Genomic DNA, 22,564 nt, shown 5'->3' on the forward strand with positions numbered 1-22,564 from the left:
GTGAGGAGATAAGATGACAGGATGATGACTCCTGACCAGGAGAATGTTGTTGTCCTCTACAGTAATCAGGAAGGTAGGAGGTGAGGAGAATTTAGGAGAAAGATGATGGGTTTAGCTGTAGACATGTTGAGTTTAAGATGCCTTCTGGACATAGAACTGGAGATGTTTGAAAGATAGTTGGAGATGTGAGATTGGAGGTCCGCAAAGTCGTTGGGACAGGCTAGGTAGATTTGAGAATCATCTGCATAGAGATTATAATTAAATCCATGGGAGCTGATGAGACCATCAAGTGAAGTTGTGTAGAGGGAGAAGAAGGCTCAGGACTGACGAACATCTAAGGTTCAGCAGTGTGACCCGAATGAACATCCATGAGCCTGAGGAGAGGTCTGGTGGGTAGGAGGTGGGTGTCCCAAAATCTTCGAGAGAAGATAGCATGATCAGCAGTGTCAAAGGCCACAGAGAGTTTCAGGAAAATGAGGACTGAGAAAAGGCCATTGGATTAGGCACCAAAGAGATCATTGGTAACTTTGGAGAGAACAGTTACAGTGTTATGGTAAGTTGTGAGCAAGATTGGAAGAGCACTTATCATAGATGTTTTTATCAAGGAGTTTAGCCACAAATGGCAGAAGAGCTGTAGGAAGGTAGTTAGTGGTCATGGAAGGACACAGTAAGGGTTTATTCAGGATGGGGAGACATGGACATGTTTGTAGGCAGTACACAATGAGGCAGTAAAGAGGGAGAGATGAAAGAGGAGTGATAGAGTGGGGTTGGCAGAGGGGGCAATGCATGGAGTCCATGGGATGACATGGGACCACTTGGGCAGCCAGAAGGGTTAGCCCCTTCCTCCTGGTAAGGAGGAAAAGCACTGCGCCCTGTTGTTGCCCACTCTTCATTTGTGAAAACCACTGACATCATGAATAGCAAATAGTGGGTGATGACTTGTGGTGAATTGGACTTAAGTGAGGCAGAGTCACACAAAGTCACCAGCTTTTGAGACAGGATGAAAGAAATAATGACAGGTGACATCTGAGGGGCGTGAGAAAAGAAGGAGAGGTGAAAAGAAAACTTACAAAGAAGGGCATCAATTTTTTTTTCTGTAAAATATGAGGCAAATTTCTCAGCTAAAAAGAAGAGTGGGAGAAAGGGAGATTTAAAAAAGGATGAAAAAGTTTGTAAAATCTGATATGGAGAGTGAAAGAATGAATTGATAAGGGATGGCTAGAACGATTATCTACTAACAATGAGGACCCAGTTGAGGTTGTGTGTTCTTTAAGAAATAGAAAAAAAGCATGGACCTTTCTAAAGATTTCATCTAGAGCCTCCCCCAACTAACTCTCTGACTGAGTCTCTGAGCTCCAAAGTTCTTCCTGGAAGGGTGACCTAGGATATGTCAGACATTGCATGACATAATTATCCTGGATTGTGAAAGAGTTTTTCCCCTTAGAAAGCCATCTCTCATTCTAAGAGGCAGTCTTGGGGAACATGGATTGCCCATGATGGCCATTTAAAAATCTGAATGTGACATTTGGTTTCCCTCTAAGTTTTCTTTCTTACCCAATCATCTCTCAACATATTCGACCTTTAGAGTGGCATCTGGGATTGGATGTCACAATGAAGATATGGAATGATCAGGGCTGGGGAAAATGAAACTATCACTTCTCTGTCTGTAGACACAATTCCTCTATTCAGGAAGCCCCAAATCACATCAGCCCTCTCAGCCAGCTCATCAGGTGGCTATCTCATCTTGAGCTTGTGGTCCACTAATCATCTTAGGTCAATTATGCATAAACTACTTTCTAGTAACTTCTCCTTCTCCCCCCTCCCTCCAACATGGGCTGGCACCTTTGAATTTGAAACTAAGTGACAGACTTTATGTAGAGTGGTGCTTGACCAAAAGGGAGCCATTGATGTTTAAGAAAGAAGAGCAGAGAGTAGGAGGCATCTTTGACCAGATAGAGTTTTACTGTTGCATTAGATAACTGAGGCAGAGAAGGTTGGATTCAACACTGAAATTTGGGGAATTTGAGAGGAGATGAAGGGTTAGTCCTGGAGTCTCCCATTTCCCAAAGGACATCTCAGCAGCTTAGGAGGAGGGATGGGAATGGAGGAGGCTGGTCAGTGGCGTCTCTTGATTCCTGAAATTCTGCTCCTCAGCCAAGGGCAGCAGGTCACTAACAGCCCCCAGAGCCACCACCGCAGCCCCCAGACTGCTGTCTGCGGCCACAGCCACTGTCACAGTGGCCAGGGCTCTGGCCCCTGCATCTGGGGGTTCTCCTATTATGAGAAAAGAGAGAGCAGCCACCCCCAGAGCCAAAGGTACTGCATCCTCCAGAGCTACCACATCCTCCAGAGCTGGCCCCACAGCCTGAAGAGACAGGAGCAGAGCATGGAGCCTGGGGAGGGTACTTGGGGGTCTGGCATTTGGGAGGGGGCTGGTACTGCTGTTGGTTTTGCTGGTAGGACATCTCTGGGTGAGTTTAGGAAACCTGAAAGACAATAATGGAGTTTTTCACATCCTTGAAACTCAGGTGACCTCAGCTCTTTCTGACTCCAGTTCCAACACTCTGTCCAATGGACCCCAAATCCAAAGCACAAATTTCTATTCCTCACCAGCTGCTGCACTTCTCACTCAGTTCACCCTGTTTTCTTCTCAGCCCCTCTCTCCTTTTCATTCATTCCATAAACATTTATTAAGTACCTACTATGTGCCAAGCATGTGCTGAGTGCTTTATTTTCTCCTTTTTCTCCCTTCCTACTCCTCTCTCCCCTTGCTTTGCGCTCTCTTCTTTCCTTCCTCCAACACCCTCCTCCAAGCCTCCCCTGGCCTCTCATGCAGACACTCACCCTGATCACAGACACGGACAGGATCTCTCTGCTGAAGAACCAGAATGAGTGAGGAGCCAGGGGCAGGGACACCTTTTATAGGCCATCCCAGACTGAGTTTTTGGCATGCCACCCAGCTCTCTAGAAGGAAGAGTGCCTTCCCCAACCCATGGCATGTGTCAGATCATTCCTGACATTCTTCAACTTCTTAGTCATAGCCACTACATGGACCACTGAGTTGGAAAGGACCTTCTATATCATCTACTCCAGCCCCCCATTATAGAAATGAAGAAAATGAGGCTTAAAGAAGGTATATGACTCGCCTGTGGTCACCCAGGCAACATTTAGAAGAGCTAGGATTGGAATCCAAGTCCTCCATTACCAAAGTCAATGCTTCTTTCATTACACCAGTTCATGGTAGAGTAGAAGGATATCATCCTCCAAGAAACGGTTATAAAATTAGTGATTTCAGAAAGTTAAGTCCTTTCTGGAAATTAATGGCCCCCTACTCACAGAGAAGTTTGAGGAATCCTCATGAAGTCCGTGGCTCTACTTTCCATCCTAATTCTCTCTGTCTCTTTATCACTGAGGACTTTGGGTTTCGGGGGTAATTGGCTTTTTCATTCATCCACTCATTCATTCATTCAACCGCTCTTTCAATACTTGACAAAAATGTGTTGAGCCAGTATTATGCACAAAGTTCTGAGCCTTCAGGCTGCTGGAATATAAAAGGTAATGAAACAGCCTTAGGGAGCCTGTAACGTTGTAGATTATAGACAAGTACACAAATAAATACTGTGCCATATAGGGATGGGGGACTGGACCAATGATTTCACTGGCATTTGGAATTCCTTAGGGCAAGAATCTCAATCTCCTTGTGTCATGGACCCCTTTGGCAATTTGGTGCAATCTACGAACTCCTTAGTAATTTTTTGAAGTAGTATTTAATAATAATATTTTTACTATATTTAGTGTAGTTAGTATTTAGGAGTATTATATCTCTCATATCTTAGATAGATAACGTACATAGGATTAAAAAGGAAACTAATTATATTGAAATAGTTATCAATTTTTTTTAAACTTTAATCAATGCACATCCAGAGAAAGAACTATGGAGTCTGAATGCAGATCCAAGCATACTATTTTCTCTTTTTTTTCATGTGGTTTTCCCTTTTTGTTCTGATTCTTCTTTCACAACATGACTAATGTGGAAATATGTGTAGTATAATGGTACATGTATAGCCTATATCAGATTGCAGGCCATCTTGTGTAGGGGGAACGGCAAGGAGGGAGGGTGAAAATTTTAGAACTCAACATCTTATAAAAGTGAATGTTGAAAATTAAAAATAAATAAAAGTATAAAAAAAGAGTAAAAAGTTTAATCAATCAATAAACATGTATTAGACACCTACTGTGTTCCAGGTACTGTGCTAAGCTCAGGGTGTGATCTATTACATCAGGACTGAACCCCTCCCCTACATGATGAATCTCCCATCACTGCAGGTCAGTAGTTTTTATACAACTTATAGTCTTAGAAAATTGCCTGAGCACTTAGTGGCTAAGTGATTTACTCAGGGTCACATGGCAATTCTGTGTCAGCGGCTGGACGTGGAAACTGGCCTTCCTGGCTCTTAGCCTAGCTCTCTGCTCTCCTGTACACAGCCTTTCTACTGTGTCACATAAGGTGGAAAAATAGTTTCAGAAAGGTGTAGACAACATACCATAGGACAGGGGCTGTTAACTTTATGTGTGCTATGGACCTTTTTGTGGGGTCCATGATGTACATCATGCATGGTCCATAGGGAAGCCAACAGTCCCCTTTCAGTAAAATGTCTTTAAATGAACAAAATAAAATATACAGGATTACAAATAAAATAAATCATATTGAAATATAAACACTTATTGACTGACTATCTGAAATGCAGTTACTAAAATTTTTAAAAATAGTTCACAGATCCTGCTATAGGAAGTTAGGGCAGGGTAATATCACATTTAGCTGAGGTGCCTGGGGACATCAGCATGAAAGATGAGCTATATGGGGGGAAACTTGAAGGATGAGAACGCATCTGACTTTGCTCTTTAATATCTTATCCCTTAATGTCCCCATCAATCTCTGATCATATCTGTAGACTATCCCCTATAGAGGGCAGGATGTGAAACCAATGTTTGAACAGTTTGCAGACTAACTTTATTCCCATCTTATCCAAAACACTCTTTTTACATGTTAGGAAACCAAGGCTCTAAGAAATAAGATGAATTGCCTGGTCTTGAAGTCATGAGTGACAGAGCAGAGCTATGAGGCCAGGTCCTCTACCTCCAAATTCTACCATATCATGTTGTTTCTCATTCTCTCAACAAGGGTTTTCTAACAATTTCTAGGTATGACACAGCTCTGATGCAGCTGTGACCGTTCTTGGACACAATAGGACACCTTGGGATAGGCAGCTCTCTTCCTCCCCTCCCAGCATACAGTCACACTCCACGTCAGTCACTTGTGGGCCTAAATGCCCCAGCCCATTTCTCCCTATTATATTTACGTCCTCTCTCTTTCACACCCACAGGCCTGTAGACATCCCTGCACACCACACATAATCAGACCCAGGGCAGCCATTCTCTCTTCCCTATAATTGTCACCTCCCCCAAAGAGAGGGAAAAAACAGGAAACCCATAATGGAATGTATTGTATCAGTCCTGAAACAAACCAAGATGTCTCACCTCCTCTACAGCAGGACAGGCCAGGCAAGCTCCAAATCCTCTATCAGTTTGTTGTTGTTGTTTCTAAACTCACTTTTTTCTGAGAAAAACAAAAGATCTGACATCCATACATGCCTTCCTTGTTATTGTTTTTCCTGAGTTGTTTTTCAGTCTAGTCTGACTCCTTGTGACCTCATTTGGGGTTTTCTTGGCAAAAATACTGGAGAGGTTGGCTATTTCCTTCTCCAGCTTATTTTGCAGATGAGGAAACTGAGGCTAACAGGGTGAAGTGACTTGCCCAAGTTCACACATCTAGCGAGTGTCTGAGGCCTGATTTGAACTCACAAAGAGGAGTCTCCCTGACTCTATCCACTGTGCTACCTACCGGCCCACTCCCATGTCTAACTCTATAATGACATCTATATGTCTAACATCTATAATGACACTGCTCTGCAGTGAAAGAGTTTGGAAAAACCAATGTGGAAAGTGAGAGGGTGAATTGGTAACAGAGGCCTAGAAGGATTATCTACTACCAATGAGGACTCAGTTGCGGTTGTGTGTGTTCTAAGAAATACAAAAAAACAAAACAAAACATGGGCCTATCTAAAGATTTCATCTAGAGGCTCCCTCAGCTAACTCACAGAATGAGTCTCTGAGCTCCAAAATTCTTCCTGGAAGGGTGACTTAGGCTATGTCAAAAATTGTGTGACATAATTATCCTGGATTATGAAAGTTTTTCCCCTTAGCCATCTCTCATCCTAAGAGCCAGTCTTGGGGAACACCTATCAAATATGACCATCATTCCATCTAACTCACCAAATCAGAGAATTTCAGAGCTAAAAGTGACTTCAGAAGGCATCTAGTTTAACACACGATGGTACAAGAATCCCTATCAAGTCTCAGCTAAACTCTCACCTACAAGAAGCCTTCCTGGTCCCCCTTAATATTAATGCCTTTCCTCCAAGATTGCCTCCCACTTGCATTGTATGTATCTCATATGTACATAGTTATTTTCATATTGTTTTCTCCATCAGATTTTGTACTCCCTGAGGGCAGGCACTATTTTTGTCTTTCTTTGTATCCTTAAAATTTAACACGGTGCCTTTACTAGGTGCTTACTAAATGATTGTTGACTTGATTCTACAGTACATCCAGGATGTGGTCACTGAGCCTTGTCTTCAAGGTTTCCAGTGAAACTCATTACCTCCTGAGGCATCCCATTCCTATTTAAGAGAATTGCCTCTTTAAGAATTTTATTTTTATTTCCTGACATCAAGCCTACGTTTAGGTCTTAGCAACGTCCACCATTCCTCCTGACTTTGCCTCCTGGAAACAGTCAGAAAAAGTCATATCCTTTTTTCTCCTTTCACAGGACAGCCCTTCAAATACTTTTAGGCTCCTCTTGAATCTTCAAGTATCTTCAAATACTTTGGGTCAGTCCTCACTACCACGTGTTTTCTTCTCCAGATTAAAAAGGTCTCCAACTCCTTCCACCAGTCCTCATAGGGCAGTTTCTCAGCCCTGCAACATCCTAGATGATGCGTTTCTCAGGCTGTTTTCCATTAGCAGGACATTTTTCATAAATGGACCCCGAATGTTCTACCAGAGCTTCAGGAAGAGGCTAAAGGGAAGGAACTAAAAGGGAACCACATAGAGCCTGGGGAGAAAGGGTTGGGGGTGATGGACTCTAATACATGGGGTGAAGTGACTTGCCTAGGGTCACACAACCAGTCAATGTCTGAGGTCAGATTTGAACCCAGGCCCTCCTGACTCCAGGGCTGGTGCTCTATCCACTGTGTGACCTAGCTGCCCCTATCTTCATGATTTAGTGCTCATTAACTATCTCCCTATTTATCATCGGTACCATACTTTCTATTAGAGATATTGGGGAGTCTTTGCCAATCCAAAAATTGCCAGAGAAATTGTCAGGGAAATGTTTCTCTTGAGAGAAAACAGAAACCAAATTGGTGGATGACTCAATTCTGTCTTCATTCTAGACATGGAGCTTGGAAAACCTGGGTTCAGATCCTGCCCCAGGCACTTACTGGTTGTTTGATTGTGGGCAAGTTACTTAACTTCTCTCAGCCTCAGTTTCCCCATCTGCAAAATGGGGATAACAATAGCACCTCACTCTAGAGTTATCATGAAATAATATATGTAAAGTGTTCTTCAAGTCCCAAAGTGCTACATCCATGTTAGCTATAATAATTATCTCAATTGTCAGTTATCATTGTCCAATCCACCCCAAATAGCTGTTCTTCTTTGATCTTCCTATTTCCCCCAATATTTTTAAAACATGGAAATTTGTTCATAGCTCTCCTGGTCAGACTCAGTCCATTCTGAGCTTTAGTATTGCTGGCTCTATTCTCCAGGCCTGTGCCAAATGGTCTTTGAGATGCTATCACCATCTTTGTTCACAGGCAATTTAATTTTTGAATGGCTCTAAAGTTAGGAAATTCTTCCCAATATATGGTCCTAATTTTGCCCTTTAGGGTCAATGAGCACAGGTCGAACAGATTACCTATGATGGACTTTTAAAAATTGGAACTTAACATTTGGGATCCCTGTAAGTTTTCTCTCTCAAACAATCATCTCTCAACATACTCTACCTTCAGAGTGGCATCTGGGATTGAACATCATACTGCAGATGTGGATTGAGCAGGGCAGGGGAAAATTAAACTATCACTTCTCTGTCTGTAGACACAATTCCTCTACTCAGGAAGCCCCAGATCACATCAGCCCTCTCAGCCAGCTCATCAGGCGGCTATCTCATCTTGAGCTTGTGGTCCACTAATCATCTTAGGTCTATTATGCATAAACTGCTTTCTAGTAACTTCTCCTTCTCCCCCCTCCCTCCAACATGTGCTAGTGCCTTTGAATTTGAAACTAAGTGACAGACTTTATGTAGAGTGGTGCTTGACCAAAGGGGAGCCATGGATTGTTAAGAAAGAAGAGCAGAGAGCAGGAGGCATCTTTGACCAGATAGAGTTTTATTGTTGCATGAGATAAATGAGGCAGAGAAGGTTGGATTCAACTCTGAATTTGGGAAATTTGAGAAGAGATGAAGGGTTAATCCTGGGGTGTCTCAGTTCCCAAAGGACATCTCAGCAGCTTAGGAGGAGGGATGGGAAAGGTGGAGGGTGGTCAGTGGCTTCTCTTGATTCCTGAAATTCTGCTCCTCAGCCAAGGGCAGCAGGTCACTAACAGCCCCCAGAGCCACCACCGCAGCCCCCAGACTGCTGTCTGCGGCCACAGCCACTGTCACAGTGGCCAGGGCTCTGGCCCCTGCATCTGGGGGTTCTCCTATTATGAGAAAAGAGAGAGCAGCCACCCCCAGAGCCAAAGGTACTGAATCCTCCAGAGTTACCACATCCTCCAGAGCTGGCCCCACAGCCTGAAGAGACAGGAGCAGAGCATGGAGTCTGGGGAGGGTACTTGGAGGTCTGACATTTGGGAGGGGGCTGGTACTGCTGTTGGTTTTGCTGGTAGGACATCTCTGGGTGAGTTTGGGAAATCTGAAAGACAATAATGGAATTTTTCACATCCTTGAAACTCAGGTGACCTCAGCTCTTTCTGACTCCAGTTCCAACACTCTGTCCAATGGACCCCAAATCCAAAGCACAAGTTTCTATTCCTCACCAGCTGCTGCACTTCTCACTCAGTTCACCCTGTTTTCTTCTCAGCCCCTCTCTCCTTTTCATTCATTCCATAAACATTTATTAAGTACCTACTATGTGCCAAGCATGTGCTGAGTGCTTTATTTTCTCCTTTTTCTCCTTTCCTACTCCTCTCTCCCCCTGCTTTGTGCTCTCTTCTTTCCTTCCTCCAACACCCTCCTCCAAGCCTCCCCTGGCCTCTCATGCAGACACTCACCCTGATCACAGACACGGACAGGAACTCTCTGCTGAAGAACCAGAATGAGTGAGGAGCCAGGGGCAGGGACACCTTTTATAGGCCATCCCAGACTGAGTTTTTGGCATGCCACCCAGCTCTCTAGAAGGAAGAGTGCCTTCCCCAACCCATGGCATGTGTCAGATCATTCCTGACATTCTTCAACTTCTTAGTCATAGCCACTACATGGACCACTGAGTTGGAAAGGACCTTCCATTTCATCTACTTCAGATGCCCCGCTTATAGAGATAAAGAGACTGAGGCTTAAAGAAGGTAGATGACTTGGCCATGGTCACACAGGCAGTATTTAGAAGAGTTAGGATTGGAATCCAAGTCCTGCATTACCAAAGTCAATGTTTCTTTCATTACACCAGTTCATGGTAGAGTTGAGGGATATCATCCTCCAAGAAGGGGTTATAAAGATGGTACTTTCAGAAAGTTGTGTCCTTTCTGGAAATTAATGGCCCCCTACTCACAGAGAAGTTTGAGGAATTCCTAATAAAGTCCAAGACTCTACTTTCCGTCTCAATTCTCTCTGCCTTTGAACCACTGGGTTTGAGGAGTAATTGGCTTTTTCATTCATCCATCCATCCATCAATCCATCCATTCATTCATTCATTCATTCATTCAATCATCCACTCATTCAATACTTGACAAAAATGTGTTGTTTCAGTATTATGTACAAAATTCTGAACCTCCAGGCTACTGGGAATATAAAAGGTAATGAAACAGCCTCAGGGAGTTTGTGATGTTGTAGATTGCAGACAAGTAAACAAATAAATATTATTCCATATAGGGATGGAAGCCTGAGCCTGTGATTTCACAGACATTTGGAATTACTTAGGACAAGAGTCTCAATCTCCTTGCGTCATGGACCACTTTGGAAATTTGGTGCAATCTATGAAATCCTTAATAATTTTTTGAAGTAGTATTTAGTAATAATGGTTTTTTTTACTATATTTAGTATATTTAGTACTTAGGAGTATTATATTTCTTATGTCTTAGATAGATAATATACATAGGATTACAAAAGTAACTAATTATATTGAGATAGTAATCAATTTTTTTTAAGTTTAATCAGTCCACATCCAGAGAAAGAACTATGGAACCTGAATGCAGATCGAAGAATACTATTTTCCCTTTTTTTCTTTCATCTGGTTTTTCCCTTTTGTTCTGATTCTTCTTTTATAACATGACTAATATGGAAATTGCGTAGTGTAATTTTACATGTATAGCCTATATCAGGTTGCAGGCCATCCTGGGGAGGGGAAACAGGAGGGAAAGGGAAAATTTTTGAACTTAACATCTTATAAAAGTGAATGTTGAAAATCAAAAATAAATAAATGTATAAAAAAGAGAAAAAAGCTTAATCAGTCAATAAACATTTATTAGACACCTGCTGTGTTCCAGGTGCTGTGTCAATCTCAGGGTGTGATCCATTACATCAGGACTGAACCCCTCCCCTAGATGATGAATCTGCTATCATTACAGGGCAGCAGCTTCTATACAACTTATAGTCTTAGAAACTACCTGAGCACTTACTGGCTAAGTGATTTACCCAGGGTCACATGGCAATTCCGTGTCAGGGGCTAAACTTGGAAACTGGCCTTCCTGGTTCTTAGCCTAGCTCTCTGCTTTCCTATACACAGCCTCTCTACTATGTCATATAAGGTGGGAAAAGGCTTTCAGAAAGGTGTAGACAACATACCATAGGAAAGGGACTGTTAACTGTGTGTGTGTTGTGGACCTTTTTGTGGGGTCCATGGTGGACATCATGCATGGTCCATGGGGAAGTCAACAGACCCCCTCTCAGAATAATGTGTTTAATGTGTATAATGTGTTTAAATGCATAAAATAAAATCTATAGAATTACAAATAAAACAAATGATTGAAATATAAGTGCTTATTGACTAACTGAAATGCAGTTACTAAATTTTTAGAAATAGTTCACAGATTCTGCTATGGGAAGTTAGTGCAGGGTAATATCACATTTAGCTGAGGTGCCCAGGGGCATCAGCATGAATGAGGAGCTGTATGGGGGGAGCCTTGAAGGATGAGAATGCATCTGACTTTGCTCTTTAATATCTTGTCCCTTATTGTCCCCATCAATGTCTGATCATATCTGCAGAACATCCCCTGTAGATGGGAGGATGTGAAACCAAGGTTCCAACAATTTTCACACTACCTTTATTCCCATCTCATCCAAAACACTCTTTTTACATATTAGGAAGCCAAGGCCCTAAGAAATGAGATGAGTTGCCTGGTCTTCAAGTCATGAGTGACAGAGCAGAGCTAAGAGGCCAGGTCCTCTGCCTCCAAATACTACCATATCTTGTTGTTTCTCCTTCTACAGAAAAGGATTTCCTAACAATTTCTAGGTATGACACAGCTCTGATGCAGCCATGACCATTCTAGGACACAACAGGACACCTTGGGATGGGCAGCTCTCTTCCTCCCCCCCAGCATATAGTCACACTCTAGGTCAGTCACTTATGGGCCTACATGCCCCAGCCTATTTCTCCCTATTATATTTATGTCCTCTCTCTTTCACACCCACAGGCCTGTAGACATCCCTGCACACCACACATAATCAGACCCAGGGCAGCCATTCTCTCTTCCCTATAATTGTCACCTCCCCCAAAGAGAGGGAAAAAACAGGAAACCCATAATGGAATGTATTGTATCAGTCCTGAAACAAACCAAGATGTCTCACCTCCTCTACAGCAGGACAGGCCAGGCAAGCTCCAAATCCTCTATCAGGTTGTTGTTGTTGTTTCTAAACTCACTTTTTTTCTGAGAAAAACAAAAGATCTAGCATACCTATATATGCACTCCTTGTTGTTGTTTTTGTTGAGTTGTTTTTCAGTCTTGTCTGACTCCTTGTGACCCCATTTGGGGTTTTCTTGGCAAAGATACTGGAAGGGTTTGCCATTTCCTTCTCTGGCTCATTTTACGGATGAGGAAACTAAGGTAAACAGTTGTAAGTGACTTGCCCAGGATCACATAGCTAGTAAGTGTCTAAGGCCAGATTTGAACTCATGAAGAGGAGTCTTTCTGACTCCAGGTCTGGCACTCTCTCTACTTTGTTGCTGCCCATATATATACCTACTGAGTTATCAGTTCTTCACAGGACAGAGGTGTTGCTCTGATTGAGTTGGGCAAGGGAGTGCATTTTTAGAAAATCAGATACACAAAGCGTCAAAATAGCAAAAACAAAAAACAAACAAATAAACTAAAAAACCAAGAGAGAGTATTTCTCGTTATAGGCATGCCTTTGGGATATTGCAAATTCAGTTCCAGACTACTACAGTAAAATCAATATCGCAATAAACCAATTCTTACAAAGTTTTTGGTTTCTCAGTGCATTATGAAATTTATGTTTATATTAAACTGTAATGAATTAAGTGAACGATAGTGCTATGCCTAAATACCAATGCACATACTTTAATTTAAAAAACACCTTCTTGCTAGAAATGCTAACCATCGTTTGACCCTTCAGCAAGTCATAATCTTTTTGTTGTTGGAGGGTTTCGCCTTGATGTAGATAGCTGCTGACTGATCAGAGTGGTGGCTGCTAAAGTTTGGGGTGGCTGTGGTGATTTCTTAAACTAAAACAACAATGAAGTTGCCCTCATCTATTGACTTTTCCTTTCATACAAGATGCTGTTTGATAGAATTTTATCCATAGTAGAACTTCTTTGAAAATTGAAGTCAATTCTCTCAAACCCTGCCACTGCTTCATCAACTAGTTTTTGTAATATTTTTCAATATTGTTGTGTCTCAGGGAATAGGGAGACCCAAGGAGAGGGAGAGAGATGGGAGAACATCAAGTAGGGGGAACAGTCAGAACACACTCTTTTATTAAGTTTGCCATCTTATATGGGTCCAGTTTGTGGTGCCTCAAACAATTCCAATACAATACCAAACATCACTGATCACGGATCACCAAAACAGGTATAATAATAATGAAAAAGTTTGAAATATTATGAGAATTGCAAAAAGGTGACACAGATATAGGATGTGAAGTTATGCTGTTGGAAAAATGGTACTGATAGACTTCCTCGAGGCAGGGTTGCCACAAACCTTCAATTTGCAAAAATAAAATAAAATCCCAATATCTGCTTAGTACAATAAAGCAAAACACAGTAAAATGAGGTATTCTTGTGTAAAATGGGTCTTCCCTTTAGAGATGAATTGACAGCCTAAATTCTTTCAATAATTGTCCTTGAGCAGTCAAAGCAGCATGCATTTAAAAACATTATAATTTATCCTAAATGTTGCAGGGAACAGTGGGGAAAGCACTGTATCTGATGTCAGAAGGTATGGGTTCAAATCCTGACTTTGTTATTTACTATCTGTGTTACTTTGGGGAAATTCCTTAAGCTCTCAAAGCTTCCGTTTCCTCACCTGTAAAATGAGGGGTTTTGATCAGGTGATGTCTGAACATCTGTCTTTTGATCTTATTATGCAAAGTGAGGTTTACTTGTAATTCTTTTGTTACAGAGCTCAATAAATTCCTACCGACTTTGGTAATCAAGATAATGACAGTAGTTTTGGTGATGATAGTAAAGACAATGGTGACCAAGTGGGCTAAGTTCCTTAGAGTTTAAAGCTCCACCTGAAAGCCCGGTTACTCTAAGTCCCTTCCCATGATGAATAAGACAGAAATGACAGTAAGGAAAGGATTCGGTCCTGCTTGTCACTTGATCCCCACCCCACTAGTCAATTATTGTTTTAGCCACTCAGTAGGAAGTCTAGCACTTGGAACCTCAGGAAAATTTTAAGAATTCCTCCCCTCCACCCAACATGATAGACTAGAATAGGAGGACAGTTCAGTGGTTAGGTCAGGTTTAATATATCTTATGGGATTGGAGAGACAAGAGGATGTTTCAGGTGGTTTCCCTGGGTCCCTGATATGACTTCAGGTGATGACTTCAGATGATGGAACTTCAGGTGTCTTCTTGAACATCGGGACTCCTATGGTGATTCAAAGCACTTAGAAAATCTCAAGGGGCAAGATGTTAGGGGGCACTGTGTAGACTACATGGAACACACACTGATGGGGGCAATAAAGGACTACATCTCACCCTAAGAGAGAAAAGTAAATATCTCCTTTCTTCAAATAACCCTTCTCAAATATTTTGACCCCAACATAGTGATGTCATTTTGGTCCTCTTCAAGACCACCACCACCACCGAATTGCCACTCATTTATTCAGAGCCCCTAGTTATCCCAGCTAGAAAGAACCTCTCCTTACTCTGACCTCCTACAGCATATTGTCTGTATCTCTCTTACAGCACTTTTCCATCATCATTGTATATTTGTTTTTCCCCTTACAAGTTGACAAGCTCCTTGAGGGCAATGGTCATTTTTATTTACCTTTTGTATTTCCAGAAGCCCTGAGCAGAGGCTTACAGTGATCAATAAATATTTGTTGAGTGGCTAATAAAAGAATTAGTAAATGGTCAGTTACTTCTAACCTACAAGGCCCAAAAATTGAGAAGGAGGGCATCTGATTTGTAGTAACTGTTCAGTGATTCTGAAAAGTAGAGCATGAGAAAGTCTGTGCTGAGGAGTAGGGCAGGGATGGGTACACTTTAGATGTGGGTGATCTACAAAAATAAGTCTGGCAGAAGCTACAAATCAAAGATGAGATCTGAGACAACAATCCAGCCCATTCTGGAGGAAGGGGCAGGGGCCACCTGAAGGTTTTTAGGAATGGCTACAACCTCAGTGACTGGAGCCCCTGTACCTTAGCCCAGTGGATGGACATCATGAACATCCCCCATAAGTGAGTGGGGGAGGCATCGGGGTCCTAATCCCTAGATAATGCATGGCTTTCTGACAGGCTACTCTAGATCCTAGATTTCCAGAGGAGAAGCCTTAGAGCTCCCATGGGCTGGTGCAATGAAAAGAGCGAAGGATACTGTCAGAAAACTTGGGTTTACATCCAAGCTTTTCCATTTATTACCTATGTGACCTTGAGCAAATGACTAAATTTGTTTGAGCCTCAGCTTTTGCCTCTGTAAATTGAAGGGCCTAAAATAATAGTAGTCACAATAATAATAATTAATAATAATAATGATGGCTAGTATTTATATAGTGCTTTTAGGTTTGCAAAACACTTTATCTCATTTTATCCTCACAATAACCCTAGGAGGTAGGTACAGTTATTATCCCTATTTTGCAGATGAGGAAATTAAGACAAACAGATATTAAGTGATTGCCCAGGATCACACAATTAGTTGTTTGAGGTCAGATATAAACTTGTTTTTTTATAACCCCAGGTCTAACACTCTATCCACTTTGCTACGTAGTTGCCTGCTAGATAATGTTTAAAATCCCTTAAAAACAAGATCAAAAGAGATCATGTTTACAAAGTGTTTAACACAGTGCCTGGAACATAGTAGACACTTAATATATGTTTGTTCCCCTTCCCTTACAACTCAGCAACGTTTTTATTGACTCATGTTCATAGATGTGACTTTGGGGAATGATAGGAATTGTCTGACACGTGCTATGGGTTGGAAAAGACACTCTTCCTCTTAGAGAACTGCATGTCATGCCAACAGCTCAGCCTGGAATACCCTATAAAAGGTGTCCTTGCCTCTTGGTTGTCATCCACTTTTGACTCTTCGGGGACATTTGTGTCTGTGACCAGTGTGAGTATTCCTATGAAAAGAGAGGGAGAGGGGCTTAGAATAGGGGATTGGAGAGCACAAATCAGGGGAGAGAGGCATGGAAAGGGATGAAGGATAGGAAAGCCATGAAAAAATTTAAAAAGGGTCCAACTGAATCAGAATCATGGAAACCTGAGAAAAATATAGGTTGTGCTTCGGTTTTGTCATAGGCTCATGGAGAACCTGTCTGGATCTCCCCATAGCACAAGAAAGTAAGGACCTAGTATCTAGCAGGAAAGGAGCTGCAGTGGTCAGAACTGCTAAAAACTGTGCCATGAACTAGAATCTTAAGGATATTCCCAGGACGTTCAGGGAGCCAGTCCTCTCCCCTCCCCTTCCCATACCCCCACCATCTTGAAACCATATTCTGTTATTTCCTTGGGGATTCTGCATGATTTACTTAATTCTAAATCACATATCCAATTGTTAAGCTAATAAACTGTTAATAACCCATGAATTACCTCAAAGCCCATTGTCTGCTTGAAAAATTACAACCTACAGAGAGTTAGCTAATAGAATGAATTGTGTAAGTCTTCTCTATCTGGATGTTATTGTGTTTTTGATGTAGTTTACTATGTCTCTTGATTCTAAGTGAAGGAAGCTCCTTAACCTGGGTTTCATGCAGCTGAAAAGTGTCTCCATTATCTTCCAGGATTATTGAACTCAACCCAGAGATGTCCTACCAGCAAAACCAGCAGCAGTACCAGCCCCCTCCCAAATGCCAGACCCCCAAGTACCCTCCCCAGGCTCCTTGCGCTCCTCCTGTCTCTTCTGGCTGTGGGTCTAGCTCTGGGGGATACTGTGGGTCCAGCTCTGGAGGATGCAGCAGCTCAGGCTTTGGGGGTGGCTGCAGCCTCTTTTCTCACCACAGGAGATCCAATAGATGCAGGCGCCAGAGCCCTAGCCGCTGTGACAGTGGCTGTGGCCGCAGCCAGCAGTCTGGGGACTGCGGCGGGAGCTCTGGGGGCTGCTGCTGATCCGATGTTCTTGGCTAAGTGCTGACCTGGAGGGATCAAGAGAGGCAACCTCCCATCTTCCATTTGCTCCTTGCTCCTTCTTCTCTTTAATTTCCCCTGGGATCTGAGCGGATAAGATATCGTGGGGTGCCAAATGGAGTCCAGGAGGACCATTTCATCTCATCTCAAACCCTGGATCTCAAACTTGAACTGAATCATCTCTGCCTCATTTGTCTCATGTAATAATAAAGCTCTATACAGTCGACAATTGTCTCCTGTTCTAAATTCTTCCCCTTTTACAGCCAAAGTTTCCCTTGCTGTACTGTGTCCCTACACTACAGCTTTATGCCTGCCTCAGTTACTGGTGGGGCAGTGCCTGTCCAGGGTTTTTCTCCACACATATCCAAGAGGACATGGAACATCAGTACATGCTTTACCAAGTTGAAAATCAGTTCATTGTGAGCACCAGCACTCCCCCAAATGGAAGGAGCTTCCCAGGGCAGATCTCACAGAGCAGAGGACAGAGAGGGTCAAAGGGGGTTCTAGGTTTTGGGGACCACTCATTTCATGAAGTAAAAGACTCATTGGGAAAAGTCAGTCAAACAATATTGGGAAAACATACAGACCCTGGAGGTGGAGAGGCTAAAGACCTGCCCGGAAGAGGCCTCCCTGTCTTCTGGTTTGGAGCAGACAGTTTGGAGAAGCAGGGCTTGGTCTGATTATTTAGGAGGGCTCCTTCATTGTATCTACTGAATAGAGGTAAAGAAAGCTCCTTAGAATGAGCTTTATGCATCTGAAAAGTCTCTCTACTTCACAATTACTGAACTCACCCAGAAATATCCTGCAAGCAAAACCAGCATAGTGCCAGCCTTTGCTATGGAGTCTTTCAAGATATAATGGATATGGGATATGTGTGTTTTCCCTATTCTTTCCCTCTTTGCACTAGTCCTGGTTGCCAAATCAACTCACTTCTGCCACAGAAGGGCAGAGGCATCTCAACAGTTTCCCCCTTCTCCTCCCATGCCTCTTCCTGCCCCCAGGCAATACCTCTTTTCATCAGATGCAGACTTTCATCCCAGAAAAAATAGGTCCCTCTTCTACCCTCCAAATCTCAGTGTCCAAGGACCTCTTTCACCCCACTCCCCTGTCTAGACCCTGTCTCCCTCTCCCACCATCTTTCTGAATTCTGTCCATGCTCTGGACTTTTTTCTCTCTCTATTCTAAGCTTTGAGAGAAATGATTATTTCTCTCTTTTATTAATAGTCAATTATTGAACTAGGATTAAGATTTTTCCCCTTTATTTTCCTCATTTCAAAATCAGCTCCTGTAGGTTATTTAGGCAGCCTTTGAAATGCAGGGCTTATAATGAGATGAAGCCCAACTGGAAAACTCAGATCTGATCAAAAGGTAAAGAAATTTTAGTTTAGGTGAATTGGTGGATTCTGGTCCATTGTGATTTAGTCAGACAGGTCTAGACAGAAGTGGATTCCCTCTTTTTCTAGATTACCCTAGATGGGGCGATATGGGTGTAGATAAGTCTCTGACCAAGATTGAGTGATCTGAGTCACATCCTCCAGACCCTCATTAGAATAATCCCACCTCTCATTATAATATTCATTCTCTCATTACTTGTTAGCCAGAGTTGATTGCCACCCTCAGGAACATCCACTCTTCCAAGAGCATATAAGCATTGAATGGGTTCAATGGGTCTTTGGCATTTGAGAGTGCCACTACCCATTTTATTATCTTCTAGAACAATTAATAAAATGATTAACTACCCAGAAACTGTATCCCTTGAACTTTTTATATGTCACATCTTCTCCCAAATCCTCTCATCAAAAAGGACCCAACTCTCATTTTCTTATTAACTACAAAGCAAGGTTATACGTTTGTAAATTAATACATGCTAAGATGAACCCAGGTCTCTTGACTCAAGTCCAGTATTCTACCTGGGACAAAGTCTTACGTCAAAGGAATCATTCTCAAAAGGTGGGTTTTCTGGCCCTGTGACAAGCCATTGCAATAAGAACATTTGGAAGATAAGTGAGGGGTGTCTTTCTGGTATCCCTCAAACCTTGAAAACTCCATTAGCTAACTAGCCTTCTGCTGCACCTACCCAGAGTTCACTCAGATTACAAGGATGGCTTGCCTTGACATGCCATGATTTCTGTGAGCTTTCTCTATGAAGAGCCTTTGGGACTGCTCTAGGATAACATGGCCAGCAAGAGATGGGCATTGTAGAGGATGATTAAGGAGCATGATCAAGACATTATCATTCTGTGGCCATTTTCCAGCTTGCTGTGACTTTTGGAAGGGGCCAGGTCCCCCAGTATATGCAGGAAGGGCTTGGTTTTCGTAACATGGCACTTTTGGAGGAGGGCCAGTACAAGCAAAGGCTCCAGAAAATCGTACCGAGAGATGGGGTAGAATTTGAATCTCTTTGTTGTGGCTGTTATTGTTTATTCTTCATTCTTTTTTTTATTATTTTTTTTTAGGCATTTGGGGTTAAGTGACTTGCCCAGGGTCACACAGCTAGTAAGTATCAAGTGTTTGGTCTGAGGCCTGATTTGAACTCAGGTCCTCTTTACTTCAGGGCCGGTGCTCTATCCACTGCATCACCTAGCTGCCCTCATCCTTCATTCTTGAAGAGGACCAGTGACATCATGAGGTTTAACTATCATGAGGCTAATGACTTGCTTATGAACTGGATTTGAGTGAGGCACAGCCGTGCAAAGTCATCAGCCTCACTTTCTTCTCCAGAGTCATTGAAGTTCAGTGGCGAGACAAAAGTTAAGATGCCTGGTGGTGGCCTGGAATGTGGTGGGTGACACTGGCCTTTCTAAATTAAGATCTTTCCCAGGTCTCAATTTGTCTGAGGCAATACCCATTAAATGACTAAAGGCTAGGTAGGAATAGAGACCAAAAATGCCCCAATTTACCATCACAAAAATATTAGCTGGGGAGGGAAAGACCCTCAGAGTTTCTATCTAGAACAGAAAACAATTGCTATTCATACTCATTTTAAGCCATCAAAACCTAAACAAATCTGAATCTCTTTCCAACCTTGGGGTGGAGGAGAGAAGGAAACAACAATCAGTAGAGGTGTTTGGGATGAGGATGACAGACATAGAAGCTGAGAGTGACAAGGAACAGAGACAACAGGTGTCTACACTCATTCTAGTCTGCAGTACCGAGCCTTATGCCCACACATACTTTCCATAATTCCTGGGAAAACAGAGTGCTCTATCTTTCTTAATGGCTAACTAATCGAGCAGTTAGGTGACAAAGTAGATAGAGTACTGGGCCTGGGTTCAGGATAACATCTTCCTGAGTTCAAATCCAACCTCAGACACTTACTAGTAGTGTGATTCTGGGCAAGTCACTTAGCCTCATTTGCCTCAGTTTTCCCATCTGTAAAATGAGCTGGAGAAGGAAATGGCAAACCACTCCAGTATCTTTGCCAAGAAAACCCCGAATGGGGTCACAAGGAGCTGAATAACAACAACAAAAACTAATCCATGGGTCTTTGAAGGTTCTTTTGTCTGTCTACTTTAATCTCTATTTTGTTGAAATCCTGGTTGAAATGTTAAGCTGTATATATTAGTGCTTTGGGTTCAGTGTTGGGGAGAGGGAAAGTTGGATTGAGAAAGAGTCAGGAGGGAGAGATTATAACTGCTCTGTTTACCAGAGCAAGATTTTTGGCTGGGGGCTCACAATCACAGGAGAGATAGAAATAATTGCTTTATTTTAACATCTTCCAAGACTAGAAAGAATACATTGGGGGCAGCTAGGTGGTGCAGTGGACAGAACTCTGGTCTTGGAGTCAGGAAGACCTCAGTTGAAATGCAGATTAGACACTTGACACTTATTAGCTGTGTGACCCTGGGCAAGTCACTTAACCCCGATTTCCTCACCAAAAAGCACAAAAAAAAATACATTGATTGGAATTTCTCTAGGCATCCAAGGAGTCAGTGACATTACAGAAATGTGGTGTGGCCAGGCACAGTCATTAATTCTCTGATTGGCCAGTTTAAAAGGAAACCCTGCCTTAAGGGTGCAGCCGGGGAAGAAAGTCACACCCAAGAGAAAAGTGAACTCTTTAGTATATGGCTGTCCTCCAAAAGTGCCACGCTTCCAAAATCAAGCCCTTCCTGCATACACTGGGGGACCTGGCCCCTTCCAAAAGTCACAGGAAGCTGGAAAATGTCCACAGAATAATGTCTTAATCAGACACCTTAATCATCCTCTACAATACCCATCTCTTGCTGGCCTCCCTCATTAAACATATGACGGTCCTTTTCATAACCTGGGTTCCTATTCACTCCTACCCTCTTGGCTTGGAAAAGAGGGAGGATGGATGTTGCTTTTCTGATTTGTTTGTCTGGGTATATGTGTATGAGAGAGACAGACAGACAGACACAGAAGCAGAAACAAAGACAGAGACATAGACTGAGGGGGTGACAGAGAGAGAGACAGAGACATTAATATAATTAGAGGCAAAATATGATCCATTGTTTACGTTGCTAAAAGACACCGCCTCCCCCAAAAAAGAGAAGAAAAGCCCAATGTGCTTGCTATAGGATCATAACAAAAATGAGTTTCAATTCTTTAACTTTTTGCTTTTCAGAATTATGATGGCAGTCCCTTCTCCTGAACCTGACAGAGACAGAGCCTGAAGGGAGACAAAGGGAGAATATGTGGATAATGTAATGAAGTCGTTTAGGAAGTATGGGTAGATAAGGTGACTGGTCTGGGGTATGACTGCAGGCTGGGATAGGAGGAAGAAGGCAGTTATCCAAAGATGTTTTAATTTGTCCCAGCAGGGTCATAGATGTGTCACAAACCAGAAAATGTTTGGAAACACACGTGCACAATGAGAGGCAGCATAAAGAAACATTCAATTGGAAGTAGAACACCAGGTTTCATAGACCTGCTTTGCTGCCGATGAGCTGTGGGACTTGAGCAAATCACTTCATTTCTCTAGGCCTCAGTTTCCTCACTTGTAAAAGTAGGATTTTGGATGAGATAGCTAAGAAGGTTTTTTCTTCTTTGAGATCTATAGGAGTGGTTTAGGGGATAGGGAGCTCTCCTTAAAGACAGTATAGGCCTGGGTTCAAATCCCATTTTTTGACACCTGTCTGTCACATAACCCTGAGCAAATTCTTTACATTTTTGGTTTTCTAACTCTATAAACAGTGTATTGCTGACAAGGGACTGACCGTCATTGGTAGAGACCCCACTCCTAGTAGAGGACATCCTCTCACTCAAGAGTTTACTATTCATCTCTCAAATTCCTATGATCCAATGAAAACTGTTGACTTCTTGGTTTCGTACTGATAAAATATAAGCTTCCTGAGGGCAGGGATCATTTGTCTTTGATTGCCTAACACAGTGCCTGGGCGTATAGTTGATAATAAGTCCATGCTTGTTGAACTGAATCAAATTGAATTTGTTCTAAAAACATATATGTAAAGAGAGACCCTCAGGGATCTTGTTGAACCAGGACCTAGAATGACCCCA

The 22,564-nt window shown here is 42.5% G+C and overlaps 1 protein-coding gene and 2 long non-coding RNA genes across 3 annotated transcripts; 1 reads left to right on the plus strand and 2 right to left on the minus strand.

The window, feature by feature from the left end:
* Positions 1-1,941: 1,941 nt before the first annotated feature.
* Positions 1,942-2,885, minus strand: LOC114043320. The gene is made up of 2 exons (XR_003569084.1): positions 2,845-2,885; positions 1,942-2,486 (listed from the first exon to the last, which is right to left on the minus strand). It is a non-coding gene; the product is annotated as an uncharacterized LOC114043320 (long non-coding RNA).
* A 5,601-nt stretch (positions 2,886-8,486) lies between these two features.
* LOC114043319 lies at positions 8,487-9,473 on the minus strand. The gene is made up of 2 exons (XR_003569083.1): positions 9,391-9,473; positions 8,487-9,032 (listed from the first exon to the last, which is right to left on the minus strand). It is a non-coding gene; the product is annotated as an uncharacterized LOC114043319 (long non-coding RNA).
* Positions 9,474-15,994: 6,521 nt separating this feature from the next.
* LOC114042764 (late cornified envelope protein 3D-like) lies at positions 15,995-17,309 on the plus strand. Its single transcript, XM_027861469.1, has 2 exons — positions 15,995-16,070; positions 16,741-17,309. Exon 2 carries the CDS (start codon positions 16,763-16,765, stop codon positions 17,063-17,065), a length of 303 nt encoding a protein of 100 aa, XP_027717270.1. The 5' UTR covers positions 15,995-16,070; positions 16,741-16,762; the 3' UTR covers positions 17,066-17,309.
* The last annotated feature ends 5,255 nt before the right edge of the window (positions 17,310-22,564 follow it).

The sequence above is a fragment of the Vombatus ursinus genome, unplaced genomic scaffold (assembly GCF_900497805.2).
Source record: "Vombatus ursinus unplaced genomic scaffold, bare-nosed wombat genome assembly UNPS02014768.1, whole genome shotgun sequence".
Lineage (NCBI taxonomy): Eukaryota > Metazoa > Chordata > Mammalia > Diprotodontia > Vombatidae > Vombatus > Vombatus ursinus.

Bases quoted from the DNA above. Each gene is read 5' to 3' on its own strand.
- LOC114042764 (XM_027861469.1), top strand. From the start codon at position 16,763: ATGTCCTACCAGCAAAACCAGCAGCAGTACCAGCCCCCTCCCAAATGC.